This window comes from Athene noctua, chromosome 24 (assembly GCF_965140245.1).
Source record: "Athene noctua chromosome 24, bAthNoc1.hap1.1, whole genome shotgun sequence".
In the NCBI taxonomy this organism is placed as follows: domain Eukaryota; kingdom Metazoa; phylum Chordata; class Aves; order Strigiformes; family Strigidae; genus Athene; species Athene noctua.
Window position 1 is genome coordinate 2,099,351 of NC_134060.1, and position 13,789 is coordinate 2,113,139.

General features: G+C 45.4%; 1 protein-coding gene across 1 annotated transcript in view; it reads left to right on the plus strand.

Annotated features, from left to right (window-relative positions):
* Positions 1-13,789, plus strand: part of CSMD2 (CUB and Sushi multiple domains 2) — a 305,387-nt gene that overhangs the window by 148,005 nt on the left and 143,593 nt on the right. Inside the window, exons 8-10 of the mRNA XM_074925977.1 lie at positions 2,498-2,585; positions 4,146-4,270; positions 6,974-7,095. Of these exons, the coding sequence (XP_074782078.1) occupies positions 2,498-2,585; positions 4,146-4,270; positions 6,974-7,095 (335 nt within the window). The remainder of the gene's footprint in view (positions 1-2,497; positions 2,586-4,145; positions 4,271-6,973; positions 7,096-13,789) is intronic.

The window sequence follows — 13,789 nt, forward strand, 5'->3', positions numbered from 1 at the left end:
GACACCAGTGCAGAGTGTCTAACGTGGGCATAGAAGATGGTGTCCGTGTAGTCTTTTGACCATGGGAGAAAGCCTGTGATGAGGAGAGGCAATCTGGTTAACGTGCTCTGCAAGGAAGAGCAAACGAGTGTTTGAATGCAGGCGTGTCTGCAGGAGCTGTGTTCGTGCCTGTGCACATTAAAGGCAGATCTTGTTTAGTGGGCTTTCACTCTGCGGAAGCTATAGAAGCAAGATAAGAAATCTTAGCACTTTCCTTAAGTACCATATGGACTTAACGACATACAACCCTAGTTTGTACACTCTATCCTAAGTGTTAATTTGACTTCGGAGATATCTGTCTGCGCAGTCAGCGTGTTTGCGTAGGTCGGTAGTGATTTAAGAAGCCCTCAGGAAGTCGGTGTCACCTGTGTACTTTGTTCAGCCAACCGTTCGTTTCTCAGAAGCAACATCTCATTTCGGGCGCTAGCAGAAGGCCTCTTGGAAGCTGGTGATTTCATTGGCAAAAGGATCGCCAAATTATTTTGCATCTCTGAGACCCGATGGAGATACTCAGTCCTGGAGCAGGGTTTTGTCATGGCTTCTTCAGTTGTTGGGGCACTGCTGTGAAAATAGCGCGGCTGCTCTGGACAGGGGCTCCTGTCCTTCTGGCTCTGTACATTCAGGAGCACCAGAATCTGTGAAAGGTGGCAGCAAAGCTTTGTAGCTACAAAACGCAGTGATCAAAAGACACCATGTGCTGCTTTCATGCTTCTCTCTCTTGCTCGTGTCTGTCCACGTGACTGAGCTTAACGTGAGGTTATGAATATGCAGAAGCGGGAGAACAATCTCTCAGGAGCCTGCCTTCCCATAAAGCTGTGTCTCTATTGCTCTTGTGCCCTCAAGGGCACGGAGGAGACCGCGGAGCACCAAAGCGTCGTGCGGGAATGCCGAGCCCAGTGCAGGGACAGCCCCAAGCCCGTCCCTGGGGGTCCCACAGGTGGCAGCCCCAAGGCTCTGGTGGGGTGGGAAGGGAGCCCAGGGGAGACAAAGGCCCTTCACAACTGAAGGGCCTGAGATGAGATGTTGGTGCCTAGAGCCGAGGAAGAGGTCAGGAGCTGGGAAGTGTTCAGCAGTTAGGTGTGGATGCTGGGGTGAAAGCCCCATACCGGCGGGAGAGGAAGGAGGGATCCTTCTGTCCTTTTAGGAGCAGTGTTACATCCCAGCTGTAGTGCCTGACTATGCAAGGTGTAATTACCCAGTGAATAATTACCGTATTTGATTGTCTTGCCTTTTTGTGTGTTCATGCTGTGCAGTCTGTGTTTATGTAGGTACTCCATGTGCTTCTCTTCCCATGTAAATATTTACATGCACGTACCTCCATGCCCTCCACCATGCTCAGTGCCGTGCGTTGAGCCAGCGTGTCTGCTGTGAGAAACATGCTTTTATCACTGCACCATCATCTTTGGGGCTCTGTGCTAACGTAGCATGTTCTAAAGTATAATTGAGATTTTTTTTTTTTCCTTTAATCTAGCGATAGTTAGAGGTAGAGTGGAAACATGCTCGCTTGAGATTCATGCTTCACCGCTTCGGCATCATTGCCAAGAAACGTAGTGTTTGCTTTGCGTCCTTCCCGGAGTGACACAAGAAAACTGAGTCACGTAAACTTCTACAGCTCTGTGACAAAATCACCCCTTTGTCCCCTATTATCGTGCATTTTGGAAATGGCTGGAATTCAAAATTGCAATCAGTATATTGCCAGGTCTCATCTCATCCTTGTCAGGAGCCACCCGGGTTACACCTGCCCCGAGTCGATGCTTGAATGTTTGTTTGTGCCATTGGACAGGCTGGAAAGGGAATGTGGAAACGGGGAGATGAAGAATGAAGTTTAAAGGTGTTTATTCAGTGCTGATCATCACTTCATAGATTTCATGTTTGTTGGCAGTTACATTAAGGTTGCTCCATAAAATTCTTCATATTCAAACTAAATTACTTGCTTCAAAATGCTAGACTTGCATTCCCCTTTCCTTTTTCCCCTTTGTTCTGTGCTTGTTGGTTTGTTGGTTTTTTTTTCCCCTGGTATCATACACCTTTTCATTGAGTTGTTTTCTTTCCCTGGCACCACGCAGATGGGTTTGGAGGGGCGGTAGGCTGTCACCTTGTTGTGTCACAGGTGGCCATTTTAATCACAGGCTTCGGAAATGGGCTGTTTAATTGGTGTAATTTTGCAGAATGAAAAAAAAAAAACCCACTCTTTTCAGAGGTGCTTCTGTAGTGGAACGGAGGGAAAATTGCGTCCCTAGCTGGCATTTCCTAGAAAACACTTTGGTGTATAAACTGAGCTGAAATGATTCCAGTTACATTTGTTTCCAAAGCTGGGGGTTTTTTCTAAACAAAATGGAACACGTTCAGGTTTTCAAGCTACCAATTGCCATTTTTCTCTCCACATCCACCAAGACAGTTGATGAAAGAATGTTTCTTTTGCTATTCTGTCTCTGTATGTGCTGTTTTTGCTTTGTAGTAACTCAGGTTGGTGTGTCCCAGGGACATAATATGTGTCCAGACCCTGGGATTCCAGAGAGAGGCAAAAGAATAGGCAACGATTTTAGGTAAGAACCTTTTACGTGTGTGTTTATGCATGCTGCAAAGCTACTGTCTATAACCATTGTGTGTGCTCCTTGGCATTATGTAGTCTGTTTTTAGAGACCATCTGCACACCTCTAAATGTGTTATTTCTGAAAAGCTTCTGAGGCTAATGATGTAGAAGAACAAGTGTGTATAAATGTGCACGTGTGTTTGGGAGACCGTGTCCCAGATGAGGATCTGTAATGATCTCTCTTTCAGAGTATTTCTCTCTTCACAATATGGGCGTTTAGCCAGGCTTGTGTAATCAATGTTTGTTGTCATTCTCTCCTCCAGTTAAGTGCAAAAAGCACCATCTTAAACAGCAAAAAAAAAAAAAAAATTGCTTCTCAAATTAGCTGAAGTCACAGCATGGCCCTGCCCCTACTGAATTTGATGTGACTTCCCAAAGCACTGGTACAGTTCCTTGTCAATAAGTATATGTGGTGCTAGATAATTGTTTTTGTATAAAGTTTAAAACAATGCTGTTACTCCCTTGTAGTTGCTAGCGCTCATTTAAAATGTGCAGGAATGAATCAGCCCGCTGTTAGCAATGGTGAATCAATATTTAATCTTATTTTGCTGTCGATGGCTGTTTTGTTCATTAAAAGTGTCTTTCAGTTTAACCTGAGTCTATCAAGTTTTCCTGAAATCCAGAAAATGGATTGGAGGGGTGAGGGTGAAGGAAGGGAACTCCCAATAGTCCCTAACTGCCGTAGGATAAATTCTCAGCTGCTGTCAACAGCGTCGTGTCGCTTCGGTGAACAAGGCAGCATTGGCTTAAACCAGCACGGGATCAGAATCCACACAGAACCCTTCGGGTTGGAAGGGACCTCAAAGATCTAGTGCAACCCCCCCGGCCATGGGCAGGGACATTTTTCACTCGATCAGGTTGCTCAAAGCCCCGTCCAGCCTGGCCTTGGACCCTTCCAGTGATGCAGCATCCACAAGTTCTCTGGGCAACCTGCTTCAGTGTTTCATTACCCTCAGTGTAAAGAATTTCTTCCTGATGTCTAAATCTCCCCTCTTTCAGTTCGGAAGCATTGCCCCTTGTCCTGTCACCACAGCCCTGGTAAAAAGCCTCTCTCCATCTTTCTTTTAAGCGCCCTTTAAGTATTGAAAGGCCACAATAAGGCCTCCCCAGAGCCTTTTCTTCTCCAGGCTGAAGAACCAAAGCGATAGAATAAAGTACAAATCGTTCAGCAGCAGATAAAGAATTTTTTTTTTTCTTTATAAGAATGCTGAGCGTGTCATCCCTTGGGGCTGAGTCTGTGCTCCCGCACTGAATAAAATTCCCACCGAAGTTGCATTGAAAGACTCAAATCTGTTCTTGCACTATCACCACCTCAGGCAAACAGGGCCCAGCACAAGCAAACGCGTGAGGCAAGAGCTTGCCCCTCATTCATTTCTGGTGTTGCCTGGAGGGCCAGTGAACTCTCTCTCTGTTCGCAATTCGGAGAATCACTGGGATAGTAAAAAGTAAGTGACAAACCTGTTGCTGCGGAAGTGTCTCCATCGCTAACCTCACCCTTTGTTCTGTCTGCTAGGTTAGGCTCCAGCATCCAGTTCACCTGTAACGAGGGCTACGACTTACAGGGGTCCAAAAGCATCACCTGTAAGAGAGTGAGCGACATAATTGTTGCGTGGAGTGACCACAGACCCGTGTGCAGAGGTGAGACGACAAAAAGATTTGACTGAGTTCTGAGGGCTAATGAGAGAACCCATCTCCTTCAGGTCCCCTTAGTGCATCCATCACCCACGCTGTCCTCGAGTTTGTCATCGCTCGCTTGGCTGGTTCCTGGCCCGGGGCACGGCTGGGCCAGCCCCCTTGGGATGCTCCCAGCTCCTGGGGACGTTGAATCCAGCCCCCTCGGGATGCTCCCAGCCCCTGGGGACATTGAACCCAGCCCCTGGGATGCTCCCAGCCCCTGGGGACATTGAATCCAGCCCCCTCACGATGCTCCCAGCCCCTGGGGACATTGACCCCAGCCCCTGGTGGGGGACACGGCTGGACCAGCCCCCTCACGATGCTCTTCCCCGCGGGGGAACCTTGAGCTCCGTGCTGCTGCACCTCAGCCTTGCGCTGGCTGCGCTTGTGCTCCTGAAAAGGGCTTGTGGCCGTGCCAGCCTCGTGGTCAGAAGGCAATAGGATCATTATTATTTCCTAATGGTCTTTCTTGTTTTCTGGCTGAGCATGAGTGTGTAAATGAGTTCAAATTTTCGGTCTTTTCAGCACAAGCCTGAGGAACAAAAAAAAAAAACCACCTTTGCTTAGTTCTCATGCAATTTTTTGATTGCAGAAATTCAGGTTTTAAGAAAAGCGCCTGTTCCTGTGCATAATGGAAGTAATAAAGCTATTTCTGTTAACTACGGAGCTTTATAAACTTTTACTTCTGTACCATATTAATTATATTTGTGTCCTTCACACCTCTGTACTACATCCTCGCCTCTTAGCAGTGCTCTCTCTCTCCCTTTCTGTTGTCTCCATCCATAAAAAGAAATATCTGGAATAAAGAAGGATTGGGGAGAAAAGGTAAAAGCCTGAAACAAAATCTGGAAAAGCTAAGATGGAGGAAGATTCTTTTAAATGGAACTTGCTGCTAGTAGGCAGCAATGTGGGATTACTTGGACTGTGGCTCCTCACTAGCATCATCCTGATTATCCTGTGGCCCAGCCGCGAACCATCACTGAACGGAGTTTTCTTTCAGCGGAAAAACCACTAATGCCCATTTTGCCCTTGGCTATTTTGTTTTCATTCCCTCTCTCTCTAAAAAGTCGCACGCATAAATGTGATATTTGTAATGCTAATAATGAACAACTTGTAATATTTTTAATTAAATCCCTCTAAAGCTCTTAAAAGTCATAAATTGGTATTTTTTTCATTTCTTTTTTTTTTTCTGTAATTTCATCTGCAGGTTTTTTTCAAGGCTTTGGAATCCCATCTAATTCTTGAAACAAGCCTAGAATAAATTGAATCAGTGTAAGAGGATATTTGGCATAAATATGTGACACTATAAAGGAAATTTATGGTGTCCTCTTGCAAGAGATAAGAAAGGATTTGCCTGCATCATTACGATTCTATGAATCAACTTCATTTTTTTAACAGCTAACTTCTGAGTTTTTTTTTTCTTTTTAAAAAAAGTTTTCTGTTTGCTTTTTATTTCAGCTTCAGACCCCCTTTTTTTTTCTTTTTGTTCCATTTTGTTACTGGGTGTTGAGTTTCTCTCAGATTGCGGAAATCGGGGAACCTGGTGAGCCAAGCTTTTAACCCCCGGGACTGTCTCAGTGTCTCAGTGGTCAGACCTCTTGCCACTGTTGGGAGACTGTTTTTCACCGTCTCCATCTACAGTAGATTCTCTCTGGGTCCTGGGGAGACTTGCTTAACCCCTTTGTGCTCCACTTGCCCACTTAAAAAATGGAAATAATGGGATTTACCTTTTTTCTGTAAGGCAGGCTGGGACATGTGTAACAGGCTCCAGGAGGGGGCAGGAGGAATGTGGTTTAAGCGTCATGGATCGGTGCCTTCAGCTCCTTCCTGAGCTGCTTCTCTGCACTCCTCATGTTCCCTCGTGACCACCTGTGTAGTCAGTTTGGCCAGAAGATCATTTTCCATCCTTTACTGCTATTTGGAGGGGAAGAAAAGCTTTGCAGCTGCCACATGTGCAAATATGGCTCCTTTGAGGTTTGAGATAAAATAATTTTGAGGATTCATCACAGCAGCAGAGGCAGTTACCAAACCAGGATGCCGTTCTTCACATTTTCTGGTTAAATATTACAACACGGGCCAAAATTTCCCTGTTTAAGCAGTTTTCAGCTTCTATTTTATCTAAGATGGTTTTACGATACAAAGTTGAGCTGCCATCTTGGTTCTGAGTCCACAGTCATATCAGAATAAAGTCAGCCCTAATAAATACTTACTGTGCAGTACTTTTTTTGGCCTTCAATGAAGAAAGGAAATACAGCTTTCTATGGACATTAAAAAGGAACTGTGTCTTACCTCGCATCTTCCGTGTAGTTGGTTTCACTGTCCTGGATATGAAAGTATTTCTGTGAGGGCTTTAATATAGTAAAAAAATAAATAAAATCAGTCTGAGCAATGGATGGTTCTTGGTTGGTGTGGTGGTCCATCTGTTTGATAGCCCCTGGAAACACCCCACTCATCTATTCATCACAGATGAATCCTTCATCTCTGTTACACGGGAAAAAAATTAATCTTTTGGCTAGTGAAAGCAATGCAGAGCAGCGATTTTTAATTCTCCCCCATTTTCTGCAACGCATCAATCTACTTCCCTCTCCTGTTCAAACAAAGAACACAGTGTACGTTCCAGGGCTGAGACACCTCACTCCCCCATCTGTCTTGTTTTCCTCTCCACAGCAAGGATGTGTGATATGTACCTTCGTGGTCCCAGCGGGGTGATAACTTCTCCCAACTACCCAGTACAATATGATAACAATGCCTACTGCGTGTGGGTCATCACGGCGCTCAATCCAGCCAAGGTAGGTCTTGGGGATGCAGCTCCTTGTCGTTCCTTTAGTGCCTTAGTTGCAGTGTTGTACAGCTGTGCTGAGTCAGAGAGGACTAGTCTCTGCTAGTTAGCCATTCGGGTTTCGGTTTCTGACGTTGTGCCCCCCTCTTCCCCGCAGACTCCTTTCACACGTTCCTCCACCGTCTTTAAAGACCGCAACACATCACATTCCCTCTCTGCTGAAAATTCATTTTGTTAAAGGATGTAATTAAAAGTGAATGTAATTATTTTTAATCGAAACCTCTTTGATATCTTGGCATGAATGGTGGTGAAATGCCAAACAGCTTAGCGAAGTATCTCATTAAGCCAGCTCTCAGTTGGGGCAGCAAGGCTGTGCCAGGAATGCTGATTTTTCACTTCCTTTTGGCTGGTTGCTGGCCCCTCAACAACAGGGATTTCGGCCCCCAAAGGGCAGAGGGAAGTGAGGAGGGAGGTATGGTTCTATCTGCTCCTGTTTATGCAGTATTGTAAATTTATAAACAAGTCCTTTCTGTGCTCACTGAGATTTGGAAGAGGGGAGGTTGGTGGGGGATTTTTGTCCCTACGGGTTTGCATGTGTGACTCAAGTCTGGTGTTACTGATCACGTAGAGAACAAGGCTTGGCTGCCTTGGCCTTTGGAAGATAAGTCCTTTCCATTTTCCACTGCCTCAGGGAGGGCAATGTTCAGTGCCTTGCAGTTCTCCCTGCCCTGCAAACTCGGCCTGTTCCTCTCCTCCAGATCTGTATGAGAACAAAAGAACAAAAATTACTTGGCTGTGTAGCTCAAAAGGCGTTGCTCACTATCTTCTTCTCACAGAAGACGACAAGTTTCGTTCTTTCTAGTATCTGGGTTCCTACTGACATCATTTCCATTAGCTCCTGAGCAAATCTGGCATGCCAGGGCTCTGAGCTCATGCACTTACTCCGTCAGCTATGCCTCGGTCCTTGCCTCTAGACAGCCCTGCGGTTTGGGACGCTGCCTTCTGCCGCTGATCCAAGGCAGGCGTTTCACACCCACGTTAGTACCCCAGGATCTCATCTTCTGCTAGAAATCGTTCTGGTCCCCCGGGTGGGATGGTCTCTCATGCTCGTGCCTCCCACTGCAGGGCAGGGGTTGCCTGAAGAGCCTCTTGAGTTCTGCTTCTCTCTCCCCGTTGACCTCAGCTCAAGCCTTTAATAAGTGCAGATCACTGGTGGATTATGATTTTAACGAGGAGTATTCCTGTGTTCCAATTTCAGAATGAGTTTGTGTTTAAAGGACTGTCATTAGCTGGTCATTTCATCCAGCGGATGTCTTGGTTTGGCTGCACAGGAGCATAGTAATGACCCAAATTCTGGGAAACTGGAGTGTGGATTCAGGATATTTTTCAGTGCTGATTTATTAGGAGTGATTTACTGGTTAATCAGACCCAGGAGGTTCTCCTTCATCAGGGTAATGTGCAAGCAGAGAACAGACCACATGGAACAGCAGCTATTACTGCTCAAGTGTCAGCTGTGTTTCCCAGCCTGGGGCCTGCAGACCCTTGGGTTTACACTGCCCGTGCCTGGACAGGTTGTTGAATGCCTCAGCATCTTAGGCTGTGGTTTGTATATTATACATTATTTTTGAGCATCTTTGTCTGTCAGAGATCAGCAAAATGCGGTTATCGTGTATATAAAATAGTCCTCTGTGTGTGGAAAAGTTGGAGCGAGCTAGGTGTAGATGTGCCCTGGGTGTTACGTAGGCTACCGCTGCCGTTGGGTTTGCCAGTGCCCCTGGGGAAGGAGGAGGTGGCAGGCAGTTGTCAAGAGATGCTTGTGGGCCGTGTCTGCTGTTTTATTGACCCTCTCTCACACTGCTTTTGTGTTGAATATTCAGAGCCTAATCTTCAGCTCTGTTCGTTTGCTTTTTCTGCCAGCCAAGCTTTTTCTGCTTTTCCTTCGGCAGTGTGATAGGACAGGCTTCTCCATTTGTAAGCTTCCTGGGCAGACTCTGTCATTTTGCACAAACTTAATGTCTTTGTGAATTTTTACTTCAGGAAAGTTTCTCTTCTCCCCTGGTTAGTGTCTTTCTCAGCTTTTAAACCTAAGTAATAATAAACTGTTGATTAAAAACAGTATCTGCAAGTCCTGATCCTCAGCTTTCATAAATCATAAAGGGAATTGAAATGAATCAAATCCAGGAATTTCAGTACTTACCAACTTGGAGCAGAGTTTCAGTAGCACAAGAAACTGTAGTTTGTGCTCCATGGGCTGCAACAGCATACATATACTGTGAAAAGGTGTAAGACAACTGAAATAAGGATGGATTGTTCAAATCAGCAGCTTGTATTAACTATGTAAAGAGAGTGCCGTTTTCTTTTTCTTTGAAGTGATAAATAGTTAATTAGTACTATCAGTTTCTAAAGGGTTTCTGGGTTTTGAATGTCACATCCTGGAAGCATAATTTACAGGTAGGGGAAAAACTCTGCCTCTCTTTGAAGCAGGGAGGGCTGAGAGAAATGCACTGACTGTTTTGGGAAAGCTGCTGCTGTTCAGAGCTGCAGCCTGGTGCTGTTCCTCTGCGGGAAGGGCAGGGAAGGCTCCGCATGGTCCTGGGAGCCCAGACGAGGTGCAGCATCCTTCTGGCACTCCGTGTGAAGGTGGGAAACAAAGGAAAGTAATCAGCTGTCCTTAGTGCTTTCTGCTCTTTAAAGAATTCATTAAGGTTCCGGACACCAAAGTTGTTCAGACAGGACCATAGAAAATTGTAGAATCACAGACTGGTTTGGGTTGGAAGGAACCTTAAAAACCATCCAGTCCCACCCACTGCCCCGGGCAGGGCCACCTTCCACCAGCCCAGGTTGCCCAAAGCCCCGTCCAACCTGGCCTTGAGCCCTTCCAGGGAGGAGGCAGCCACAGCTTCTCTGGGCAGCCTGTGCCAGGGCCTCACCACACCACAGGGAAGAATTTCTGCCTTAGATCCATTCGAAATCTCCCCTCTGTTAATTTAAAACCGTTCCCCCTCATCCTATCCCTACTCCCCTGATCAAGAGTCCCTCCCCTTTTTCCTGTAGCACCTTTCAGCCCTGGGGGGCCGCTCTAAGGTCTCCCCGGAGCTTCTCTCCTCCAGCTGAACCCCCCAACTCTCCCAGCCTGTCCTCACAGGGGGGCTCCAGCCCCCCCAGCATCTCCGTGGCCTCCTCTGGCCCCGCTCCAGCAGGTCCGTGTCCTTCTGCTGTTGGTGCCCCAGAGCTGGACCCAGCCCTGCAGGGGGGTCTCCCAGAGCGGAGCAGAGGGGGAGAATCCCCTCCCTTGACCTGATACAAATACAAGAAGGGAAGTAGATTCACTGGCACGGGTGGTTTCTTTTGTCCAGCAAACAGCTCCACGGGCTGCCCGGGCTGGTGCAGCAGCTCCCATGTGCATAACCCAGTTGTCAGGGATAAACCCGGGCGGCAGCCAGGCACCACAGAGCCGCTCGCTCACCCTCCCCTGCCCAGGGGGTGGCTGAGAGAAGGGGGGCTAAAGGTAAGGAGACTTGCAGGTTGAGATAAAAAGTTTAATAATTGAAACAAAATAGATAAATAATAACAGTAATAATCATAGAAAATATAGATGGATAATACACAGTGGGATTGTTCACCACATGCCGACCAATGCCCAGCCTGTTCCCAGCCAGCAATCCCAAAGAAGATCCCAAACCCACGATCCTGGGAGTGAGCGCCCCGTTCTTCCCAGCCAGCCCTCATTTATGTGATGAGCATGATGTTCTGTGATACGGAATATTCCTCTGGCCAGTTTGGGTCCGATGCTCTGGCTCTGCTCCCTCCCAGCTTCTTCTGCACCTGAACAGGACGTGGGAAGTTGAAAAGTCTTTGATTTCTTAGCGACAGCTGAAAATATCAGTGTATTATCAACATTCTTCATATAGCAAATCTCATTCTGAATCCAAAGCATAGCGCTGTTCTAGCTACTAAGAGGAAAAATTAGCTCTGTCCCAGCTGAAACCAGGACACCAGTATAGCAGTGGGAGTTGCTGGTGTGTGAGCTTTAATGCCAACTCGGTCACTGGTTTTCCTACCAAAGTCAGGTCGTGCAGCCTCTGCAGAGTACACATCGAACTCTCGCTTACTTCAAGCATGGCCCGTGTTGGAAACACGTTGCTAAATTGGAGAATTCACCTCCGTGACTCACGTTGCCTTTGTGTGCAAAGGGGATGATCTCATCATTGCACATTCCCCAGCATGGGTGAGGGAAGGATTGAAGATGAATTAATTAAAATGCCTGTAAAATACTTTGAAGATAAAAAGCATTATGGGCCTGAGCTGAAGCCTGCTGAAGTCGGTGGTAATCTTTTTATTGACTTGAGTGGTCTTTGGATCAGGTCCTGTTATATGAAGCTTTTAACATGAGCGATGGGAAAACCACTGAGCTGAATTTAGAACTCATTTGCAAGTCATCTGTTCTATATTTGGCAAAGAACTGTGAGCCAGATTCACTGAGCTATATAATCCCCTCAAAGTTTGCTCAGAAACCTCCATAAACAGTATTAAGGGCATGGTGCTCTTCAGTTGACAGCTTGGAAATATTTCCTGTAGAGAGGGTGACATCAAACCTATTTGGGGGATATTCAGGTTATATAGGGTTTTTTTCTGGTCCCCAGTGCCATGGGAATTAATTTCGCCCACAGTGGAAAAATAAATCACTTGGGAATGGAGAAATGTGTATGATAATTGGTGAATTTGCATCAAAACTATTTCTGAACCTTCTTGACATAATGGATGTTACTGGGTGATACTTCTCCTGGGGTTACTCTCACCTGGAGTCTAGCGAGCCAAATAAAGCTCCGACCAAGCTTCTTGTGCCATCAGGGGAGAGAGATGGGCCCCTCCAGGGGATGATTCATCCCAAATGAGGATAGATACTTGAGATTGTGGAGAAGAGGGGATGGGAAATGAGGAATATCTGTTTGTAAAACATTTGAATGTAACTGCGAGAGACGCTCTTCTCCAGGGGGAAAATTATTGTGATTTTTTTTTTTTTCCCTATGAATGTGGCTGTGCTTCAAATCACTTCGCAGTACAAAGCCTTAAAAATCAGGTGTCATATTCCAGCCTGTTTTCTTGACTTTGCTAATTGCTTCCTGTCACTTCAGCAGCTTAAAATTGAGGTTTTGTCATCCATGTGTTTGTGTGTGCTGGAGGTCTCTTGTTGTTTAAGGAATCATTAAATAATTTTCAGCTTTCAGACCAAAAAAGAAAATAGGAAAGTGGATAAATAAATATTGTATTCGACATCCTGTTCCTGTGCCACAAGGTTACAGTCTTCAGCGTACTAGAATGTAATTAGGTACTTAATTAGGGTCAGGCTCCTTAGAATGCAGTTTACTGGAATGACTGATTTAACTAATGACGTGTGCCGTTTTACAGCACTGTGTTCTTTGTATTAATTACATTATTCCATCATTACATGCTTTAATAATAATCTGCACAGGTTAATATTTTGGGACTACTACTGAAATTAATGGTTTCAAACTTTTACCAAGTATCACAGAGGTTCCTGTTTCAGAATCCTGGGGATTTTGGGTAGTACTTTGTTTTCAGAATGTGGTGGCTAAAATACCTAATTTGCCTTTCTATGCATTATAAAAGTATTAATTGCGTTTATATATTGAAGACTAGCACAGGACAGTTCAGTCTGAACTATACATACACCCGTTATTTTTTTAAAGAACACTCGAGCCGTTCAGTGTCTGACTGACAGTGTTTTCTTAAGTTGAAGCATTTGACAGAAGAATGTTGTCAGCTTCCTAGAGAGTCCATACAAGCCTTGGGGGAACTGCAGAGGCATGTTCGCTTTAACGTAACAGTTAATTAATGCTCTTGGTTCTAACTTTGGGGCTTTTATCCCCCTGTGATTGCACACATGCTCAAGTGTTTGCAGGAGATGCTGCTTTTATAACGGGCAAGAAAATAAGACAAAGATTTTAATTTTCCTGTGCCTCGCTTCCTTGCCCCAAGTCAGGAGGTGTAGGGTGGCCTCATGTCTGTGGTCTTTGACACACACGTAGGTGCTTCTCGTTAAGCGCTTTGGATAAGCTCTGTGTTGTGTGAAATAGCAAAAAAAAAAAAAAAAAAAAAGTATGAAATTAAATTTGGTAATTTGGTCTGTTAGAAGTTAAGAATGCATTTACAGACACATGTACAAAGGCCGGAATGCATTCCAGTGATTATGTGCTTTCTTGGACCTGATCAGTTAAAATGCCCCAAGAAACAAAGTGCCCATTGTTTTCTTCTGGTGTTGGGGGTGTAAAGCACTTCTCTAAATTCACCTCTTCCTTTTCTGTTTGTTCACCCTGTCTGGGGTTGTTTTAAGGACCTTTATCCCCCAAAGGCACATTGTAATTTTCAGTTATTTGAAAATAAAGAGATTTCAAAAGCAGCTAAGAGACTTGGAACACAAACCTCTTGAATTCCACGGGACCTCTGCTCCTAAACGTTATGTAGAGGCTGCATAAATCAAGTGGGGGTGGAAGGTTTGGGTAGAGCAGGAGAGAAAACACGGGAAACAAACAGCTGTGGACAGATATAATGATCATTGTGTTTGCAGACAGCTTGAGAAAATTTCCTTGAGCTACCCCAGCGGTAATTCACGTAAAGCCTTTCTTGGTCTGACAGAAGCTTCTGAAAACCAGAGGAAATTTCTGAGCAACATAGAGCAAAAG